The sequence below is a fragment of the Carassius auratus genome, unplaced genomic scaffold (assembly GCF_003368295.1).
Source record: "Carassius auratus strain Wakin unplaced genomic scaffold, ASM336829v1 scaf_tig00214604, whole genome shotgun sequence".
In the NCBI taxonomy this organism is placed as follows: Eukaryota; Metazoa; Chordata; class Actinopteri; order Cypriniformes; family Cyprinidae; genus Carassius; species Carassius auratus.
The window spans coordinates 427,952-451,015 of record NW_020527735.1 but is presented as its reverse complement, the minus strand read 5'-3'; the positions used below and the strand labels follow the sequence as shown (position 1 = coordinate 451,015).

The 23,064-nt window shown below is 39.5% G+C and overlaps 1 protein-coding gene across 4 annotated transcripts; it reads left to right on the top strand.

The window, feature by feature from the left end:
• The first annotated feature begins 1,984 nt into the window (after nt 1–1,984).
• LOC113092482 (eukaryotic translation initiation factor 4B-like) lies at nt 1,985–23,054 on the top strand. 4 transcript variants are annotated; one of them, XM_026258090.1, is made up of 15 exons: nt 1,985–2,054; nt 5,338–5,478; nt 9,712–9,917; nt 10,206–10,322; nt 10,528–10,582; nt 10,699–10,842; nt 11,038–11,166; nt 11,852–12,013; nt 12,106–12,346; nt 12,636–12,724; nt 12,867–13,110; nt 16,690–16,727; nt 17,054–17,186; nt 18,083–18,155; nt 22,132–23,054. In XM_026258090.1, the coding sequence occupies exons 1-15, from the start codon at nt 2,042–2,044 to the stop codon at nt 22,207–22,209; spliced, it is 1,863 nt and encodes a 620-aa protein (XP_026113875.1). In that variant the 5' UTR covers nt 1,985–2,041; the 3' UTR covers nt 22,210–23,054. The 4 variants fall into 4 exon arrangements, with proteins under 4 accessions (XP_026113875.1, XP_026113877.1, XP_026113878.1 ...); XM_026258091.1 differs by having other exon boundaries at nt 1,986–2,054; nt 11,864–12,013; XM_026258092.1 differs by lacking the exon at nt 18,083–18,155.
• Nucleotides 23,055–23,064: the final 10 nt, after the last annotated feature.

Below are 23,064 nucleotides of genomic sequence, written 5' to 3'. Positions count from 1 at the left end.
TCTCCTCTTTATACTTAATTTTAGGCAGTTTCTATAGCATGATATATCACAAATATCGAGAGTGCTTAATGTAACGCGATCCATGTAATGCACAAGGATCTCTCCACTCGCAAGCGGATTTCCTTCACTTTTAAATATAGCCTACATTGTTCTTTTATGAATTGGCTCTGCTCTCGCACAGATATTGCGTGTACACGCTCAAAAGTTGTCTTAGCATCAGTGAAGACTAGAAGAGCTTTTTTTTCTAATTCAGGTGAGGATTAGGCTTTTCTCATTAGATGGAAGCAAGCTGATTATAGTCAGCATTCTCTAGTTATTTATTTTTTTAATAGCCTACTTATTTCAGTTAAAGGGATACTCCATCCCAAAATGAAAATGTTGTCATAAATCATCCAATTCGTTCCAAACCCGAAAAAGCTTTGTTCGTCTTCGGATCACAATTTAAGATATTTTGGATGAAATCCGGGAGGCTTGTGACTGTCCCGTAGACTGCCAAGTAAAATACACTGTCAGACTCCAGAAAAATATGAAAGACGTTGTCAGAATAGTCCATCTGCCATCAGTCGTTCAACCACAACATTATGAAGCAACAAGAATACTTTTTGTACGTGAAGCAAGCATTGTACACTGTTCTGTGTCAAAGTGTAAATTCACGTAGAAAACATACTGTTGTGTCACGGCTGAAACAGAATAGCGTCCCCAATTTTCATTCAGCGGATATTCTCTAAAATGGTGCTATGCTGATGAAGAGAAACACAGAGAATCACTGATGGCAGATGGAGTATTCTGACGAAATCTTTCATACTTTTCTGGACCTCAACCCTAGGGTCAGGAGTCAAACTCTCTAACCACTAGGCCTTACCTTAGAGAGCAAATCCCTCTTAAATATGCAGACGTCATTACTGAAACTTTGCAAAGTGTGTGTGGCCAAAAACCAAGAGTGTATAGGCTACATGATATTATAAGATACATTGTGCCATAAGGCGTTCTTCATGTAATCATGTTTAACGTCTATTACCAATAAACATGCAGACTGCTGGAACACACAAAAAAAAAAACCATTGTTTTAGGTCGAGCTCAATTTGTGAAAACTTTCACAATCACATTTTATTGCGTGGCAGTGTTTCTCTTTGCCCTGCCCCCCGTTTTTTGTATAATGTCGTACAGTGCAGTTCCAGTGAATAATGGTTTGCGCTAGGTAAATGAGCCTATATAGGCCTCCACATGTATACTTTGTTTGACTATAAAGTTTTGGTTGTACCTTTCCTTGAGTACTTGGCTCAAATATTCTGATTTGCTAAAGTTTCACAGTAGCCTATAGCTTTTGTCAGTTAACTCTTTCTTGATCCCTTAGCTTAATTTGCAGAATGATAGCTCCCGCCCCCATACAGGTGCTTCTCACTCAATTAGAATTTTGAGGAAAATTTTATTTCAGAATTCAACTCAAATTGTGAAATTCATGTATTAAATAAATTCAGTGCACACAGACTGATGTAGTTTAAGTCTTTGGTTATTTTAATTGTGTAGATTTTGGCTCACATTTAACAAAAACCCACCAATTCACGATCTCAACAAATTAGAATAGGCCTATGGTGAAATGCCAGTCAAGCTAATCAACTTAAAACACCTGAAAAGGTGCCCTGAGCCTTCAAAATGGTCTCTGACAATCATTGACACTCTTCACAAGGAGTGTAAGTCACAAAAATTAATTGCCAATAAGCTGGCTGTTCACAGAGTGCTGTATCCAACAATGTTAACATTATGTAGGCTAACATGATTTGAAGCTCGCGATCAGCACTCTCTACTGGTCAAACCACAACAGAATACAAGCGTGCTCTCAGTTACATAATTATCTAACGCAATTGATTTCATTCATTTTGATTACAGTCTGTGTGACCAAATAGTTTTGGGGACAACTGCTTACAATCGAACCCTAACCATAAAGACTACATTACCCAAGATGCCATGAGCGCGATGCTGGATGCATGCCGACGACACGCGACAAGCCACGCCCCCATATGACACGCTCTCCTTCTCCAGCATGGCGGCTTCAGGTGAGGATTTTTATAGATTTGTGCTTGGGCCGGTAGAGAAATTTTGCTACGACGTGTCATTTGTGTTGGGGGAATTTTATTAAGCGACAGATAAAGTGTCGATTACGCGGCGTGGGCTGATTGTAAAAACTCGATCTTGAGTTGTGAAGGGACGCTGCGTATAAACTGCACCACCAGCTGTGTGTATGTTTAGTTTATTCAACGTTACCTTCTATTCCGGCAACACGTAATATGAATGTGTACATGTCATAGCAGCATATTTTTACTCTGCTCTTTTCTCAGACAGACAATGAAGCACATGCAGCGAAGCCCTTGTCTGTATGCTTGCTGCTTTGTGCTTCCACATATTAATGCAATACTGCTTTGCTTTGTTTACAAGACAAGACCGAAATAAACAACTTGCTCGAGCGTGTGTACACGTGAATAGCTGTGTAAGGGCAGGCGCAGAGTTGAGGGAGGGGCTGCTGTGGGCTGCTGTAACTTCATTCCCGCGTTAATCTTCCAAAATATGGCCTTGTTTGAGCAGAGCATAAATAACTAACATGTTTGGTGCAAAATTCATGTCCCTTGTATAATGGCAAACTTAATCACAATATTGCTTAAGCAACAATTATGTTAATGCTGCTGTCATTGAGCTCCTGTAGAGCTCAGATCTTCTGCGCTGTCCCGGGACAAACGCTCTGTAGAGCTCAGATCTTCTGCGCTGTCCCGGGATAAACGCTCAGTAGAGCTCAGATCTTCTGCGCTGTCCCGGGACAAATGCTCAGTAGAGCTCAGATCTTCTGCACTGTCCCGGGATAAACGCTCAGTAGAGCTCTGATCTTCTGCGCTGTCCCGGGAAAAATGCTCTGTAGAGCTCAGATCTTCTGCGCTGTCCCGGGACAAACGCTCTGTACAGCTCAGATCTTCTGCGCTGTCCCGGGACAAACGCTCAGTAGAGCTCAGATCTTCTGCGCTGTCCCGGGACAAACGCTCTGTAGAGCTCTGATCTTCTGCGCTGTCCCGGGACAAACGCTCTGTACAGCTCAGATCTTCTGCGCTGTCCCGGGACAAATGCTCAGTAGAGCTCAGATCTTCTGCGCTGTCCCGGGATAAACGCTCAGTAGAGCTCTGATCTTCTGCGCTGTCCCGGGACAAACGCTCAGTAGAGCTCAGAACTTCTGTGCTTTCCCGGGACAAACGCTCAGTAGAGCTCAGATCTTCTTCGCTGTCCCGGGACAAACGCTCAGTAGAGCTCAGATCGTCTGCGCTGTACCGGGACAAACGCTCAGTAGAGCTCAGATCTTCTGCGCTGTCCCGGGACAAACGCTCTGTAGAGCTCTGATCTTCTGCACTGTACCGGGACAAACGCTCAGTAGAGCTCAGATCTTCTGCGCTGTCCCGGGACAAACGCTCAGTAGAGCTCAGATCGTCTGCGCTGTCCCGGGATAAACGCTCAGTAGAGCTCAGATCTTCTGCGCTGTACCGGGACAAACGCTCAGTAGAGCTCAGATCTTCTGCGCTGTCCCGGGACAAACGCTCAGTAGAGCTCAGATCTTCTTCGCTGTCCCGGGACAAACGCTCAGTAGAGCTCTGATCTTCTGCGCTGTACCGGGACAAACGCTCTGTACAGCTCAGATCTTCTGTGCTTTCCCGGGACAAACGCTCAGTAGAGCTCTGATCTTCTGCGCTGTACCGGGACAAATGCTCAGTAGAGCTCAGATCTTCTGCGCTGTCCCGGGACAAACGCTCAGTAGAGCTCAGATCTTCTTCGCTGTCCCGGGACAAACGCTCTGTACAGCTCAGATCTTCTGTGCTTTCCCGGGACAAACGCTCAGTAGAGCACAGATCTTCTGCGCTGTACCGGGACAAACGCTCAGTAGAGCTCAGATCTTCTTTGCTGTCCCGGGACAAACACTCTGTAGAGCTCTGATCTTCTGCACTGTCCCGGGACAAACTCTCTTTAAAGCTCAGATCTTCTGTACTGTCCCGGGACAAACGCTCTGTAGGGCTCAGATCTTCTGCGCTGTCCCGGGAAAAACACTCTGTAGGGCTCAGATCTTCTGCGCTGTCCCGGGACAAATGCTTGGTACAGCTCAGATCTTCTGCACTGTCCTTGGACAGTGTAGTTGTCCTTGCCATTTTGGGATGAAGACTCTATGATATTACAGAATATCCCTAATGCCAAATTTAACTTGATCTGTTAACAAAAATGTATTACATTGTTTACTTAATTATGCAATTTATTGTTATTGTTGTTATTTATTTTTATATATATATATTTTTTATTTACTTTTTAGTAATAGTACTAGTAGTAGAAGTATTATAATGTTTATTTTCTTCAGATTTTTACTTTATTTATTTATATTTACGTTTTTTATTATTATATATGTATATTCTCCTGTTTGTTTTGTCTTCATTCTTTTTTTTATTAAACACTAAATTCTTATTTTTGTTTGTGACTGTTACCACGTTCTTGTATGGTAAACACTTGAGCAGATACTTGTGGAAGTTCTTTTTTGCATTGTGTAGTTTCACAACCTCAAGCACAAGGCTTGCATTCTCACATGAAACTCTTAACCTTCGACCATGTTACCGTACTGACGGCAAAATGCCATTTACTTTAAGACATTACGTTTTTCTGATAGTATTTTAAAATAATACAGAACAAAGAACTCTCATATGCATTCATAGGTGAATGCAGCGGTCCTAGCAGAAAATAACAGCAACAACAACAAAAAACCTTTATACACATCGTCAAGCTTTAAACCTCTGTTAGGATTCAATTTTGATTCACTTTTGAAATGCTAGTGTGTTTTGATTATGTGCAGATATAGGGGGTAGTAAACTCATCATTGCTTTGTTTTAGTTTTGCAGTGGGGTGTAGTAAACACAGACTCAGTTGCACAGAGCTGGAATGTCCTGACAGTGCAGTTTGTCATAAAGAGCTCAGAAGTGTGTTGTAGCTCACAACAATGCCTCTCTCCACGTGTTAACCGCAGCAGTCCGCAACAGACGAGAGTCAATCTGGCCTGGAGATAAATATTCTTGTTTTCAAAATGCAGCAGTTTGTCTATGTGACTTATGTAGGGCTGGTTAGTCTACATTTACTAAATTACATTGAACATGCATTAAACACACCAACTTGAATAATTGTTGATCTTCTACTTTGTCATCCAATTGCTATAAGCCACAACAGACTTTTATATTCACAATCTATTTAATCTCATCAGTGATGCTAAGTCATGGTGAAACACTGGAGACCTTTCATGCTGTTTTTAATGTGTCATTTTTTTTTTGACAGCTAAAAAGAATAAGAAAAAGGGTAAGACCCTTACCCTGACTGACTTCTTAGCGGAGGACAGCGGGGGAAATGCTCCGCCGAGTTATGCACCCACAAAGCCCACAAGCTGGGCCGACGAGACCGATGACCTGGAGGGAGATGGTAAGATTCAGATAAGGGATAAAACCTCTACCACATTTGAAATTTTGATGCTTGGCTTTCAAAATATGCTTTTACAAAGTTTAAATAAGTTAGATCAAAGTAAAAATGTAAAAATTGCACAGATAATGTATAAAGCACATAAGATTTACTTCCCAAATGTATACAGAGGTATAAGGTATGCTTGGCTGTATATCAGCATGGCTGTGATTCGACTGCAAGTAATCACAGCATGCTGAACTACAGCCATATCCCATGGCTACAAGTGTGACATTGTGTTTATGCTACAGTTCGTAAATAAAAACAAAAAAACAAAAAAAAACAATGCAGTGTATTTAAAAACACACTTTTGTGCAGAACTACTACTAATCTTAAACTATTCCTAATGCGTAACGAATTCAAATCTCAGTTTAACAGCTGAGCTCAAGCGTCCTTTACTCATTAAAAAAGAATACGTTAGAAATAGTAACGAAGGATCATTGAGTTGCTACGTTATTGTATTACTGTATTAAAAACTCACTGTATTATGCAGAGTATTATAAAAGAGAAATAACCTGAGTGAGTGTGATAACCTGCATCTGATACAGCATTCATTCTTCAGCACATTCCCATATATTAAAAAATAGTTTGATTGTTCGCTAAGGAAGGTGATGTTTTTATCGTACTGTCCTTTCATCAGTTAAAGGATGATTTTCGATAACGGTGCTGCTCAGTGCATTTATTGGTTGTGTCTTACAAGCTGTTGCTGATAATAAAAAGAACTTCCTTGTTTACAACTGTTTCAGTCTCTTTCAATATAAAATCTTTACTTCCGACTCGTAAAAACAGTCTCATCGCCATCTAATGGCGGAACAATGTCACTAAAATCACCATCACAAATTTACATGCCATTTTCCAATGTTAAATTCTACTATAAAATACTACTATTATTTATATAAAGTATTATTTATAATCATATAAGTATTTGTTATAATAATATTTAATAAACAACGAACAACAGCCATCATCAAAGTTGCTAGGCAATTTAGTCAAAAGTACCAAGGCATGTTATGATATACAGCATTAAAGGTATTGGTATTGCAGTCCAAATTCAAAATACTGGAGAGGGTTTTTTCACCCGGCCCCTCCTCCTCAGACTTGACGCACACGCAGGTTGTCAGATTGACGACACCAACCAGAACGATGATGATGATGAATGAAATTAAGTATGCTGTGTCTTCCGCCAACTGGCAACCCGGGTGCTGAAATACAATTGGGTTAACTGTCAGTGGGCGGGTTAAAGCAAAACAAAAACAAAAACAGACATTCCGGCCTAGAACGCACATTTTCAAAGAAGAATAACTGACTTTAGCAATGTTTTTCAGATTAACAAGTATGTTAATTTAGCATGTTTCTTAAAGGGGGGGTGAAATGCTATTTCATGCATACTGAGTTTTTTACACTGTTAAAGAGTTGGATTCCCATGCTAAACATGGAAAACAAAGTTTCAAAAATGTATTTTAGATGGAGCGGAATTTCCTTATATGGGTCCTAAGGACACTTCTGCCTGAAGAGCGCGCGCTCCGTATAGCAGAGCACTGAGAGCACAGATATTCACTGATCAGAGTGAGAGCGCCGCGAAAAGTCACAAAATAAGTGTGTTTATGGTTGCCAGGGCAAGACAACCCTGCACAGATTACCAAAAAAAAAAAAACAGCATTAAGGAAGCAGTGGATGGAGTTTATTTTTACAGAGCATCAACGGAGTTGTGCAAGTGTTTGTGTTTGTTCCCTGCATTTCGAAGATGCTTGATTTACAAACATGGCCCAGTTTGACGTCGGATTTGCACATCGTTTATTTCTTAAGGATAATGCAGTCCCAACGAAAAAGGGTCACGATCGTGTGTTGGAACCGCATGCGGTGAGTAAAACTGCTTCAAATATCTCTGTGTTGTTAACTTAGCAATCGGCGCGTAAGCACATCAAGTAAACAACATGCGATGTTGTCATCAAACTGCACTTTCCACATGTAACTTACAGCTTAAAAAAAAAGAAAAAAAAAAGACGACATAAAGTGGAACTTAGTCATTTTCCAAAACCGCTAAGCAAATATATAAAGTTTTTGTACATACCACATAGAGACGTTGTTGCTGATGCTGCTCTTGTTAAATTTCAGCCTCTGAATCTGATTCTAGATCATAAATATACGCTGAATCTGACTGTTAGCCATGGTTTGTTTTGGGTGGTATTTTCCTCACGATAATGTCACAGCTTCCAGCTCTCAACTCAAAAGCCTACTGGCGCTCGTGATTCTTTAGCTCCGCCCACACGTCATGCCTCCAGCCGGTCGTGTTTTTCCGGGAAAATTCGGTACAGTCTATCTTTCTCTTATAAATATAATAAAACTAAAGACTTTTTGGAGTTATGAAGGGTGCAGTACTACTCTATAGGTACTCAAGATTAACAGGATATTGAGTGAAAACGAGCATTTCACCCCCCCCTTTAATTATCTGCAAACATATTATGGTATTTTTATGGTTTAGTAGAGTCAAAAACTTGCTTACAGTACCTTTAAAGTTACATAAAATATACCGTTATGAGACTTTGCCCTTAGTCAAAACTATTTGCTCTGGAACAGTTAATAGATTGAGACCAAAGATTTACCCAATACAAATGGTGAAATGGTTCTGTTCTATTCGGAGTAGAAAATTGCATGCCTGGAAAAGGCACTCAGCCAATCAGATTTGAGTACCAGAAAAGAACCGTTGTATAAATAAATACAACAGCAAACTGATGGTCAGCCGACTGACATCAGGCCATCGTTGAGCATCTGTCGGTTTAGTTTTGCATTGTGTTCTGTATTGTTGGCACCTCTCTCTGATTGGCTGTTCAATTTAGTGAACATGTCAGCGCACAAGAATAAAAGCAAAAGTGATTAAAGTAAGCAAAGAAGTCAAGACGATACAGACAGAAGGCTGTTCTAGTTTTACATCATCTTACGTGTGCGTTCCAGTACACAAGTTTATAAAGAAAGTGATAATCATATTCAGAATGGTAAGCAAGTGCTGCTTTGTTACAGGATATATATATATATATATATATATATATATATATATATATATATATATATATATATATATATATATATATATATGCAGCCTTAGTTTTGGTTCCCCTTTTTGAATGACGAATAAAAGACTATTGATAGGTGCTAATAGAGGCACTTGTCAAGTGCAGCTTCTTAGCCTCGACACATGCGACGTGAGGCAACAACACAGTCAGCTTCAACCTCTGTCATTGGGGTGAAATAGGTTAAAAAGTTTAAGTATAAAGGTCTTAGTTACTTAGAAATTTTTTTTTGTATATCTTAAATTTAGTGGAGATGCACGCTTATTATGAAAGACAAAGCAAAAAAAGAATAGGCAAAAATAAGGAAGGAACAGTTCAGACGAAATATGTTATTGCAACGCTTATGTTCCATATCTTCTGACTTTATTTCTTCCGTGAACAACAAAATGAGATGTTTTGCACAATGTTAATGCTGCTCTTTTCCATTCAACAAAAGCATTAAGTGACTACTGGCTGTGAAGCTCAAATAAAAGTCGGGGGGAAGTCGTGGCCTAGTGGTTAGAGTGTTGGACTTCCAATCGAAGGGTTGTGAGTTCTAGTTTCGGGCCGGATGGAATTGTGGTAGTGCATGAACAGCTCTCTCTCCACCTTCAATACCACGACTTAGGTGCCCTTGTAAATGGCTGCCCACTGCTTCGGGTGTGTGCTCACAGTGTGTGTGTGTGTGTGTGTGTACACTGCTCTGTGTGTGTGCATTTCGGCTGGGTTAAATGCAGAGCACAAATTCTGAGTATGGGTCACCATACTTGGCTGAATGTCACTTCACACTTCATAAAGCACCATGAAAGTGGACCTTTCGACTTATTCCAGTTGTAAGTCATGATAATGTTAATATTTAATAAGATCCCCCTCCACTGGAGCTCTCAAATTTCATTTCCATTTCTGCTCATTCAATTCAAGAAGCAGCAGTGTTTTCCATGGCAAAACTGGCAGTACACCTTAATATTTCACATTTTGTTGGATTACTTGAATGTTAGTCTGTTCTCAGACGTAGCTATCATATGAGTTTAGAAGACTTGTAATGTAATGCTGGAGTTATTTGGATTATTTTTATGATGCTTTTTATGGAGCTTGACCGTCACTGTATTTGTATTGTTTGGGCCCTTATCAAGCTTCTCTTCTTTTATAGTTACTACATCCTGGCACACTGAAGATGACGTGTATCGTGCGCCGCCCATCGATCGGTCCATTCTCCCAACGGCTCCACGTGCCGCCCGTGAGCCCAATGTGGACCGTTCCCGTCTGCCCCGCAGTCCCCCTTACACCGCCTTCCTGGGCAACCTCCCCTACGACGTCACTGAAGAATCCATCAAAAACTTCTTCCGTGGACTCAATGTGAGTTTCCTCTGTTCCTGTGAGTCTGCAGAAGGAACGTTCCTGTGAAATCTCACATGCATTGTACTTTGGTAACATGGATCCTGCCAAGCAGCATCGTCAAGGGTTTTCAGACTTTCTCACAACACCTTGTGGTAAATAGTGCATGTAGAAATATTTTTTCAAGATGTTTTCAGAGCACAGTTGAGTTTCTTCAGTGTGTGTTTCTATATTAGTTAGTAGTTAAACTTCTTTAATTCTTAATTTTGGTGGTGATGAGTTTCACATGCCATTCTTTTATTCATGCAGATCAGTGCTGTTCGCCTCCCGAGGGAGCCCAGTAACCCAGAACGGCTGAAAGGCTTCGGCTATGCAGAGTTTGATGACATAGAGTCTCTGTTGCGTGCACTCAGTCTCAATGAAGAGGTGAGATCCAGTGGTCAGTGAAAATGTACCTTCTTGTTGTCTGTATGTTTCTCAATAACATACACAGGACCTGTGTGCTTCTGAATTATAGACCTAACTGTTGGCAGTTTCATTTTTGCCACATGGTGGAGCAAGTTATCTATTACATTGTCCAAAATGAAGAAACAAGCTCTGTAAATAACCCTTCCTCTTATTCTCTTTCTAGAACCTTGGGAACCGTAGGATCCGTGTGGACATCGCTGACCAGTCCAATGAGAAAGGTGTGTTTCTGAGAAACCAGTCTGTTTATATGCAGCACAATGCAGTTGTGAATTATTATTGGAGGGAAAAAATGTACTACCATATTCGCACTAATGTTTGTTTTTTTCCTGATCAGAAAGAGACGAGCGCTCCTCATCCGGGCGGGATCGTAACCGCAGTGAGCGGGACTTTGGCCCGGACAAGACTGATTCTGACTGGCGGGCAAGGCCTAAATCTGACTCTGATGACGGTCCACGCAGGGACGAAGCCTTTGGAGAGCGTAAGCAGTTATTTCATCTGACAAGTATATGTTGGAGAAAGAGTATAGGAGGAAACTACTTTGAAGCTCTAGTTTGAGAAAAAACCGTCTAGTCTTGTTAAAGTAGTTGAGCTACAGTAAAGCTTTGGAAAAGTAGTAAGCCACATGACAAGCTACTAAACGTATGTTGTGTGAATTGTGTGCTCCACTTCTTAGGATCCCGAGATCGTTATGAATCAGACCGTTACCGTGATGGCCAGCGCTGGGACAGTGACCGCTATGATGGAGGAAGAGACAGATACCGGGAACGTTATGATGACAGAGAGTGCAAAGACTACGACAGAGGTATATAACGCCGTCACAAATTACAAATCTGACAAATCACTTGGACTTGCGGCAATGTGTTTTAGTGACAGAGAAATGTGGCTGCATTAAATCTGTCATGTTGAGAGTGTTTGTGTCCTTTTAGTCCCCTAGTGTCAGTTCCGAATCCAGCCAGCAGTCATGAGAATGGATAGTGAACTCTTTATTTTCAGATATAAACTACTGTTCAAATGTTTGGGGTCAGTAAGGCTTTTTTATGGTTTTTAATAAATCTCATGCTCACTAAGACTTCATTTGTTTGACCAAATATGCAATAAAACAGTCATATTCTGAAATATCATGACATCTTAAAATTAACAGATTCTCTTAAAATGTAATTTATTCTTCGGATGCAAAGCTTATTACAGTCTTCACTGTATTATCCTTCAGAAATAATTCAAAAATCCTGAATTGCTCATGAAACATTTTTTATTATTAGCTATTTTGAAGACCGTTGTGCTGCCTAATATTTGTGTGGAAACTGTGATACACTGTGATAAAAAGAAAGAAAACAAAATCCGGCTGACCTCAAATTTCTGAACAATGTTTTGAAAAAATATTGTGTAAAATTAGCATTTTTGCGGCCATTTGTCAGCGCACTGTTATTATTATAATTATTATTGATTAATGATTATGTTGTTTACCTCTCTTAACCTAATCTTACCTGACCTTATTTCAGGCTATGATTCTCGCGGTGGGGGTCGTCGACCTTTTGGAAGTGGTTTTCGGCGCGATTATGACGACGGTCGGGGCAGCGGGGAGCGCTATGGAGAGCGCTACGGTGATCGTGAAGAGAGATCCGAGAGACGGGATGAGCGTGAGGACAGAGGTGGGACGGTGCATTTACATTAATCTGGGTCCCTTCTGGTACCAGACCATGAATCAGATCATCTAAATCATTCCTACTGCATCTGTGTTTAGGTCCCGTTCAGAGGCCCAGGCTGAACCTGAAGCCCCGCAGTGTTCCCAAAGAGGAAGACCAGAGCAGCGGCCCTTCAGCCTCGTCGGGACGAGCTGCGTCCATCTTCGGAGGAGCCAAACCGGTGGACACGGCTGCTAAAGAGAGAGAGGTGGAGGAGAGGCTCAAGAAAGAGCAAGAGAGACTGCAGAGGCAGCTGGAGGAGGACAAGAGCAGAGGGACTGAGCGAAAGCCCAGAGAGAGGTACAGCATATAGATGGACACATTTTAGTTATGTAACTCAATGTTCTCTTCTCATGACAATGAATTTTTGTGACATTAAATATATTAAAATGAATGTGTTTTTGACTCAGAAAACATAATTCATTTGCATATTAATCTGATTTTGTGAATGGATAATTCATAATTAAATCGTCCACCAAAAAAAATGGGATGATATCAAGACCCTGAAATGTATTAACAAACCAAAATTCTTCACTTGCTTTCTCTTTTTCTAAAAAGTATTATCACTCGCCTTTTCTAATACACTCAGGCATCCCAGCTGGCGTAGTGAGGACCAAGCAACCGAGCGCTCACGAACAGGAAGTGAGTCATCACAAACAGGAAACACATCGAGCAGGGGTACGTTTTCACCGACTGGTCTGATGCGAACAAGACATGAAGTGACACATGTAAATAAAAATCTACCATCATACTAACTGTCACTATATGCAATGATTTATTCAGAAGAAACTTTCAGAGACCAATCCTTCTCTCTCAACAGCACGGAGGCGTCGGGAGAGTGAGCGCTCAGTAGAAAACGAGGTTTTCAGCAGCCATGATGAGGATTCATCCTCGCTTGGGAACCAGACTGCTACTTCCAAGCAGGAGGGGCTGCCGCTGAAAGTGGTCCCAGCGCCGCCACCCAAGGAGAACGTTTGGGCGAAGAGGAGTGCCATGAGTGCAGGATCCAGCGAGAGTGATAGTAAACCTGTCGTCTCTCCCAGCAGTAGCACACCACCCAAAAGGTTTCTATCTGGATTGATATGCTATATGTAGATAGCTTTTATTCAAAGACTGTTAGAATTATTTCAGTATATTATATAATATTTAAAATCTATAGGTTTTTAATTCTTTGTGTTTCACTTAGTTTTAAAAGAATAAATTAAAAATAGTTACACTTCATGTTACGGTGTCCTTATTACAGTGTAATTATATGTTTAAGAACTGAGTAATATTACTTATTAACTACATGTACTAACTGTGTGGTTAGCGTTAGGATGAGGGTTTGGTTTAGGGTTAGTTGCATGTAATTATGCAATTTAATAATTTATTGTTATTATTACTATAGGGAGTACAAGTAACGTGTAACAAAGACACCATGAAAACATTAACATTATGAAATAGTATTACAATTGAAAATTTAAGTATACTTTAAAATTTAATTTATTCATTTGATGTCAAAGCTGAATTTTCAGCATTATTACTCCAATCCTCAGTGTCACATGATCCTGCAGAAATCAGTCGTATAATGTGTGTGTATATATATATGATGGTCATATAATTAGGTTATCGTGAAAAAGTTTATTTCACTAATTCCATTCAAAAACTGAAACTTGTATATTATATTCATTCATTACACACAGACTGATATATTTCAAATGTTTATTTCTTTTAATTGTGATGTTTATAACTGACAAATAAGGAAAATACCAAATACAGTATCTCAGAAAATTAGATTATTGTGAAAAGGTTCAATATTGAAGACACCTGGTGCCACACTATAATCAGCTAGTTAACTCAAAACACCTTTGACACCTTGCACAAGGAGGGCAAGACACAAAAGGTAATTGCAAAAGAGGCCGGCTGTTCACAGAGTTCTGCATCCAAACACATTAATAGAGAGGCGAAGGGAAGGAAAAGATCTGGAGAAAAAAGTGTAAAAGCAATAGGGGTGGTGAAAAAAATTGATTATTGATTAATCGCGAGTATGTTATGGACGAGTATGAATCGATTATTAAATTTTCAAAAATCTATATATTTTTTTTGCATTATTTTATTTTGTAAAAAAATTTATACCGGGAGTTGAACGTCGCGATCGCGCCCAGTTCCAGTTAGCAAGCAGCCAGAGCAGGTGTGTAAAATGGAAAAACCAGGAGCGAGCAACCAACCGATCCACCCAGCTCCATCTGGGCTCAAAGCAAGCGTGTGGATTCATTTTGGTTTTCATGGCAGGAGCTCTAACCCTCTTGGCGCCATGGTCTCGACGAGATACAGTTTACTCGACAAGATGCAGCACTGAATAAAACGGCCGATTTTGTCAAATTTCACGCGACCTCCCCTGAACCAGATAGCAGACATGTAATACTTAATCTCTGACTCAAAAAAACGTCATGCTCCTTAACAAAATCTTTGAGAGCGCATTGAATCAGTGCGAAAAAAAGCGGAGCTAGTGTGAGAGTGAGCCTTTTTATCTGACCAATGTTGTCAACGTCAGCGAGTATTGGCATTAGATTATTATTATTATCATTATTATTATTATCTAATGGCATCAATAAAGCTTCAATAAACCCGCAATGAAGTGTTGGAACTTCTATTCGCGGACACTGATTCTGAAGGGGAATATCTGCATTCAGAAGATGACGGTGATACTGAAAGTGAAAGTATAGCCCTAAACCAAGCACAAACGGTGAATCCTTTGCCCAATGTAAATGGTCCTTTGCCAAATGTCAGAGGTGTGAACAATGTTTGCAGGGGTTGGAGTGTTCATTAGCAGGTGTGTTATTGTTGCGGGGATGAGGCGGGAGATTTTTTCCGCGCTAGACATGTATATTTGTCTTCTGACCGCACCTCTCCGCAATCGCGGTGACAGTATTGTAGTGGAGACTTTGTCTAATGCCACTGGGTATGTTAGACGAGGTCGAAGTATTCATAGGACAGTTAGGAGGCAAGGTGGAGAGTAGCAATGACACCGACAGTAGTCCGAGCTGTGCACACTCGGCGCGTGCGCGAGGCAAATCTGGCCGCGCTGCTCATAGCAGAAGCAGAGGCGATGTGACACGGGGCATAGATTTTGAACTAAAAAGGTCTTGTCTACTTGTGTTTGTGTGTCATATGAATAATATATATATGCCCCATACATTGAATCAGAGTGCCTGCTGCATGTAGTAAACTGAAAATCCCAACCGCTACATGCATTCGGTTTGTTTCTACCATTTATTAGTTATGATTTACAGTTTGTTTACTACTTACTGTTGTGAAATGGAAAATCAATAATCGCTAATCGAGAATCGTTAATGATCGAAAATCGACTGTAATCGAATCGGGACTTCAATAATCGTAATCGTAATCGAATCGAATCGAATCGAATCGGGAAATCAGACAGATTAACCACCCCTAAAAAGCAATAGGGATAACCACGCCCTGGAGAGGATTGTGAAACAAAACCCATTCAGAAATGTGGGGGAGATTCACAAAGAGTGGACTGCAGCTGGAGTCAGTGCTTCAAGAACCACTACGCACAGATGTATGCAAGACATGGGTTTCAGCTTCGCTTTCCTGGTGTCAATCCACTCTTGAACAACAGACAGCGTCAGAAGCGTCTCGCTTCAAAAAGGACTGGACTGCTGCCGAGTGGTCCAAAGTTATGTTCTCTGATGAAAGTAAATTTTGCATTTCCTTTGGAGATCAGGGTCCCAGAGTCTGGAGGAAGAGATGAGAGGCACATAATACACATTGCTTGATGTCCAGTTTAAAGTTTCCACAGTCAGTGATGGTTTGCGGTGGCATGTAATCTGCTGGTGTTGGTCCACTGTGTTTTCTGAGGTCCAAGGTCAACATAGCCTTATACCAAAGTATAAGAGCACTTTATGCTTCCTGCTGCTGACCAACTTTATGGAGATGCAGATTTCATTTTCCAAAAGGACTCGGCACCTGCACACAGTGCAAAAGCTACCAGTACCTGGTATTAAGGACCTTGGTATCCCTGTCCTTAATTGGCCAGCAAACTCGCCTGACCTTAACCCCATAGAAAATCTATGGGGTATTGTGAAGAGGAAGATGCGATATGCTAGACCCAGCAATGCAGAAGAGCTGAAGGCCACTGTCAGAGGAACCTGGGCTCTCATAACACCTGAACAGTGCCACAGACTGATGGACTCCATGCCACGCCGCATTGCTGCAGTAATTCAGGCAAAATGAGCCTCAACTAAGTATTGAGTGCTGTACATGCTCATGTTTTTCAGTTGGCCAAGATTTCTAAAAAATACTTTCTTTATATTGGTCTTATAAGTTATATTCTAATTTTCTGAGATACTGAATTTGGGATTTTCTTTAGTTTTCAGTTTTAAACATCAAAATTAAAAGAAATAAACATTTGAAATATATCAGTCTGTGTAATGAATGAATATAATACACAAGTTTCACTTTTTGAATGGAATTAGTGAAATAAACTTTTTGATGATATTCTATAATTATATGATCAGCACCTTTGTATATATATATATAGACAGAGAGAGCACTCTTTATAATTATTAGTAAAATGTCTAAAATTAGTTTTTTTTTATTATTATTATTATTTTTTTTAATATATGTACTTTATTTTTCAGTGCAACAAGCTCATTTGATGCTTCTCAAAGAAATAAAGGTAAGCTCATAAGTGTCCTGGTCCACTGAGACATGAAATAATGGTGGGAGGTGTAAAAGAAGTCAATGCATGCACTCTATTTTCACACACAAGTCACAATTGGAAGCTCTTAAAATATCGTAGTGGATTAAAAACAGGGGTCTATATTTCTTTTCCAGTTGTTGGGAAAGAGAAAATGTCCACTAGCGTCCCTTCCTAAAAACAGCCTCTTCAAAATGTTCAGTTAAGAAGCAGTGAAGTGCTCTTACACCTACAGCCTAATGCAACTTTTTGATTAGTAGAGTTGTCCATAGTGTCCTCGGCTGAACACTGGGCTCTCCTTACAGATGAAAACAAAGCAGATGGGGTGCGCCGGGACCGGGGCCCCTCTCGGGGGCGTGGTGGGACCTCCGGCTCTGGAACAGGCAGGGGACGTGGAGAAGCAGCGAGCCGAGACCGAAGGAAGGAGACAGGAGACAGGTTAGCTGCTCTATGGCACCCCTACTGCTCAAAACTGTAGAGATATTTCTTCCTTCTGGAAAGAGATATTTAGTGTATTTACTAGATTCTCATCTGGTTCTTGTTAGTATTTTTGAATTATGAGGGTGGTGGTTGGACAAATGTGTTTCTTTTCTAGTTTGGCCCATAGAGCATTGTCTTCATTCACATCTTTTCAGTCTCAACAGCAAAAAAAATAAAATATTTACTCATTTATTTTTTTTAATGAGTTGAATTATAATTCAATAACTCAATCATAAAATCAATCACTTGTGGTGAGAAAGAGTCACTTGAGAAATCCACCAGCACACAGATTGACAATCTTCCTTAAGACAAGTGGAGTGATGCAAACGGCGAGAAAAGTCAGTGGGCTGTTTGACCCATTATATTTAATGACTAAAACTGAGTCAAACTTCTCAGCCATGGACGCAGTCCAGAAAAAACTATCAGCATGGATTTTTGCAGATAGTTCCAGCAATCAACTATAGGTGCTAATTAATCAGCAAAGCCATACATCGGTCAACCTCTAGTGCTTTTGTCCTGCTTCTGAAAGGCTCAAACTTAACATCCAAATCATTTAATGTGACTGCTGTAAAATGCAGTCTTACTGCGAATCGTGCTTGATATTAAAAAGTTCAAGCGCATTAAGATTTCACACTGTTTTCTAGGCGACTTTGTGTGCGTACTCTGAGACAGATAGTAAGCATATATTGACCAACATAATTACATAACCATAATCAAGCAACTCTCTGTTGATTGAAATATTGCAAATTGGATTTTTTCCTCCTGGGATCGACATCTCTGCTCCTGATTGTTTTTCTGAATGAGTATAGATGTCTTGTTAGACTCTGTCTCATTGTGTTGTGCGTTACTTGTAGAAAGAGCGTGAGAAGGGAACGAGATCTCAGACCAGCATCGGAGCCAAAGAAATTTGAGGAGCCTCCCAGTCCTGTGAGTGACAGAGCTAACACTCGCTCTGGGTGTGATCCCATGATCCCCGCTCCCTTTACTTTTACTTCTGGCTTTCTTTGCTCACCAATCCATCCTTGAATGAAAGTTTTCTCTAGTGGCTTTTTTAGATGCTTCATTCACTGTAATGGAAATTACAATGTTTCTCACAGACTAATTGTGGGCCTCTTTTTTTAGGAAGATATGTGACTTGAAAAATGTGAATATTTAATTGAGTCTAGACACCAGTGGTGGACAGTAACGGAGTAGCTTTACTTCGTTACTGTACTTAAGTACATTTTTCAAGTATCTGTACTTTACTTGAGTAATTTTATTTTGAGTAACTTTTACTTTTACTTCACTACATTCCGAAGCATAAAATCGTACTTTTCACTTCACTACATTTCATAAAACATATTGTTACTCCCTATAATATATCACGTGCTCCGAGACGCAGAAGCGGTGTCTGATTCATCATGAATGAACTGAGTCTTTTCAAAATAAACCTTTAAATCGGATCGCGAATCGCACCAAACGATTCGTTTAGGAATTAGAATGATCCGATTGCAGCTGTTCTGGAGTCGACCACTCACTGATTCAAATGAACCGTTTAGTGTGAGTCTACAGAAGTAAGAACTGGGAGATCTTGTGAGCGCGCGTGCGTCTGACGTTGCTAAAAGTAAGTTATTAATGCCGAAATATTGGATTAATTATTGTAACTGAAAATCATATTTAGGTCAAAATTTTCAGTTGTTTGGGAACTAAATCCGTTGTAAACAGTGATCTATTTAAGCCCACTGAAATGCTCGAGTGCAGACACATCAATTTTAGGTAAAAAAAAAATGTTTTTAAATAACACAGATTAAATACAATAACTCATGCACGTTCAAATTCCCCGCTGCCATAATGTTAACAGTTTTATTAAAATGTCCTATGTGATGTCTGTTTTTATATTGTTTATCGACAGTAACGTTATACATATGTATATTGTTTGGATTAACTAGACGAGTAGACAGACATGAATGTTTATTCATAACCGTACTGAAAATAAGTAAATATTGTCAGCTGATGCTAACTGTCTAGCTAACAAGCTTGTTGGTGCTAAGTTGAGGTAATTTTTATAAATAATGTCCAAATATTTTTATTCAACCACCTATATATATATATATATATATATATATATATAGAGAGAGAGAGAGAGAGAGAGAGAGAGAGAGAGAGAGAGACATTACATCTGGGTAGAAAAGAAAGGATGTGATGTTTAGAACATGGTAACTACAGTAATTATTAAAGTGGGAAGAGATGCACCCCGTTTGGCCAGGGGTGTTTTTAAACCATAGACAAGGTTTGAGAAGGAAAAAATCATTATGAAAATATAATTATATTTTCCTTAATGTTCTTCCTAACTTCAGGCCTTATTATCATGTCATATATAGAGTTACAGTACAGACCAAAAGTTTGGACACACCTTCTCATTCAAAGAGTTTTCTTTATTTTCATGACTAAGAAAATTGTAGATTCACACTCAAGGCATCAAAACTATGAATTAACACATGTGGAAGTATATATGGAATTATATTAATAACAAAAAACTTGAAACAACTGAAAATCTCTCATATTGTAGGTTCTTCAAAGTAGCCCCCTTTTGCTTTGATTACTGCTTTGCACACTCTTGGCATTCTCTTGATGAGCTTCAGGAGGTAGTCACCTGAAATAGTCTTCCAACAGTCTTGAAGGAGTTCCCCAAGAGATGCTTAGCACTTGTTGGCCCTTTTGCCTTCTGTCTGCGGTCCAGCTCACCCCTAAACCATCTGGATTGGGTTCAGGTCCGGTGACTGTGGAGGCCAGGTCATCTGGCGCAGCACCCCATCACTCTCCTTCTTGATCAAATAGACCTTGATGCCTTCAGTGTGACTCTACAATTTTCATAGTCATGAAAATAAAGAAAACTCTTTCAATGAGGAGGTGTGTCCAAACTTTTGGTCTGTACTGTAACTTTGATGTTCTGTAAAACAAACTTTAAAATACTTTGTTCTTACTGGTGAAAATCAGATGGTCATCTCTGTTTTCTCTCAGGTACATCACATTGTAAGCTTCACAGTGAGCATTACTCTCATCAGCGTAGTCCATATCAACAACAAAAATATATCTTGACTCCATATAGTGGTTATTTTGGAAAAAATCCCAGGTATTTTGAGCAGTAGGATTATAAAAAAATATGTGCTAATATAACATTAAATTAAGTAGCCTATATAAAATTGCAAACATCTATCTTTCAGTTCTTTTTTACTTAAGTACATAAAAAATTTAGTACTTTTGTACTTTCACTTCAGTAAGATTGAAAAAGGAGTACTTTTACTTTTACTGGAGTAATATTTTACTATACGTATCTGTACTTTTACTTAAGTACTTGATTTGTGTACTTCGTCCACCACTGCTAGACACACAGTCTTTATCCAAGCATTGAATCATAGCTGTAGTATAGAAAGGAAAAGATGGTACGTTGGGAATATTCATGCAAACCCGTAAATGCAGGAATTTCCTGTGGTCTGTTGCATCATTTGCAGCAGCTTCGGATTAAAGAAAAATACTTGTGTAACTGAGATCCACTCAGGTCTGTTTTCACATTGGAGTCCTTCTGGATTTTCACCGTGACAAAACTTTTAAAACAAACACATAGAGTCCGAACTCATTTGGAAGTGGTTCTCATGGTAAGCGAAATGAACCAAATAAATGGACCAGATGGAACAGACCTTAAAATAAACCAGCTGATAAAGGGCCAAAATTTGAAATAAGTGATGAACAGTGTCTTCTTCAGGACATTTAGACTGTCTCACCTCCCGTTAGTCCTGGATTTATCCAGTATAACATGGAATAGCAAGTTAAGAGGTAAAAAATGTGTTTAGCCCCATATAGCTCAGAGGTACTGTTTACACCTGGCATTAAGATTTGGCCAACTGGATTGCAAAGTAGACGACATAGATACCTTTCCATATACACTTGCAAACAGGGCTATAGATATTCAGCTATCCACAGAGCAGACCTAATATTTTATTTCTTTTACACTGCAGTTTCTATCCAATATATTATTTTTTAAAAGGTGTGTTTTAGGGCCTTTCTGAGTCCATCCTCCAGAAAGTTTTATAATTGTTTTTCAAGGTAACATATGACAAAAAATTGCAGAACCTCATTGTAATTGTGCTATTCACCTTTAAATCAACATAAAATAAGAGACATTAATATTGTAATCATAGATTTTCATGCCTACTTACTAATCTGATTTTTAATTTCTTTTTATTTACTTGGAAAAATAAGGTGGATAGTGGCACCTGGTTGGGAAGTTGCTAATCGCAAGCTTTTTTTTTCTCTCTTCTTCTCATGTGTTGTCTCAGACTTTTATATTTTAAAAATATATATTATATAGGCTATTTTATTTATTATTATTTTTGGACCCACTTATATTAAGTGTCTTTAACTACTGTTTACATGCATTTAAATCAGTTAATTGATACAATGCATTTATTGTGTGCATAGCCTATATGATTTTACATTGAACTGATATTTAAAAATACATCTCTATTTAATTTCTGTGGTTGCATGTTTAATTACACTGTTGACCCTACCCCTACACCTTAACCCACCATTAAACCTAACCATACCAACAAATCTGTCCCTAACCTTAACCATATCCCACTTCAGTAGCAGCAGAAGACATTTACAGTACAAAATAATAAGCACATTGTACCAAACAATTCATTTTTATTGATGTGTTAGATGTTTTTTTCCGCAAAAGAAATAGTCTCTGAAAGGACACTAGAACACTTTAAAAAAATTAATTTGAAACTCTCAGTATCTCACATTGTCATAGCAGTCAAAACAACAGTTAAATGAAAAGCACCTGAGACTGTAAAGTACATATTAACCTTAAATACCAGTAATGGTTTGGTTATGTCTCACTACCCCCTTTTTGTTTTAACAGAAATTCAGCTCAGCCAGTAAATACACAGCCTTGCTGATGGACGGGGAGCAGAGAGATGAAGAGCAGGGCGGAGACTAAGAGGAGCATGGACTGCACAGACGACGGTCTAAATTGAATTACAGATTAAACCTACGGCTTTTGTTTCATGCAGCACTGAAGGACCCAGATGAGCCCTTTGAGAGCAAAACCCCATTTTTAGAGCAACCCCTTCCCCCACCCTTCAAGACTGAACCGAAAGCCTAGTGGGAAAATACTGGACTCGTTTTAAAGTATAAAAAAAAACAAGAGAGTGTGGAAGGATGAATGCTTATGTCTAAAACATTTGTGGGGGGTTACAGTACACGTGAAAGGGATCCTGCTCTTGCATACATCAAGTTGAGTGCATCTCTCGTTAGCTTGATTGCACATTGAGTGACGGGAAAGTGTAGGATTGGAAAAAAATAAATGCCACAAGATGAATGATTTTCCCGAACTTAAGGCCTTCCTGAGCTTTGTGAAAGAACATTTACAGCAGTTGCTTTTCCGAGATCTCTGGTCAAGTAAAGGGGCCTGTGACCTGCATTGTTCACCCATCGGTTATAAATCTCGCAGCCTTGGTTTTATGTCTTAAACTGGCAGTGGCTGACAGGTCTGGTGATTTGTATTCAGAGTTAACAGCCTCTGAATAACGGCCAGCAGGTTAGTTTCGGATTGATATTTCCCTGTCTGCTGTAAGCAGGAGTCCGATTTTTCTCACTTATCCTTTTGAGGACTTTTTAAAGCCACTTCTTTGGACTGATGTGCAATAGGAATTGACATATTCCTCGGATTCTACAAAAGAGACTGCTGCAGCTTTGGGTTGAGACTATCTAAAGGTAGTGACATCAATTGCTTATTGATTTAAACTGTACCATCCAAAAACATTAAAAGACTACATTGAGTCAGTTATGCTTC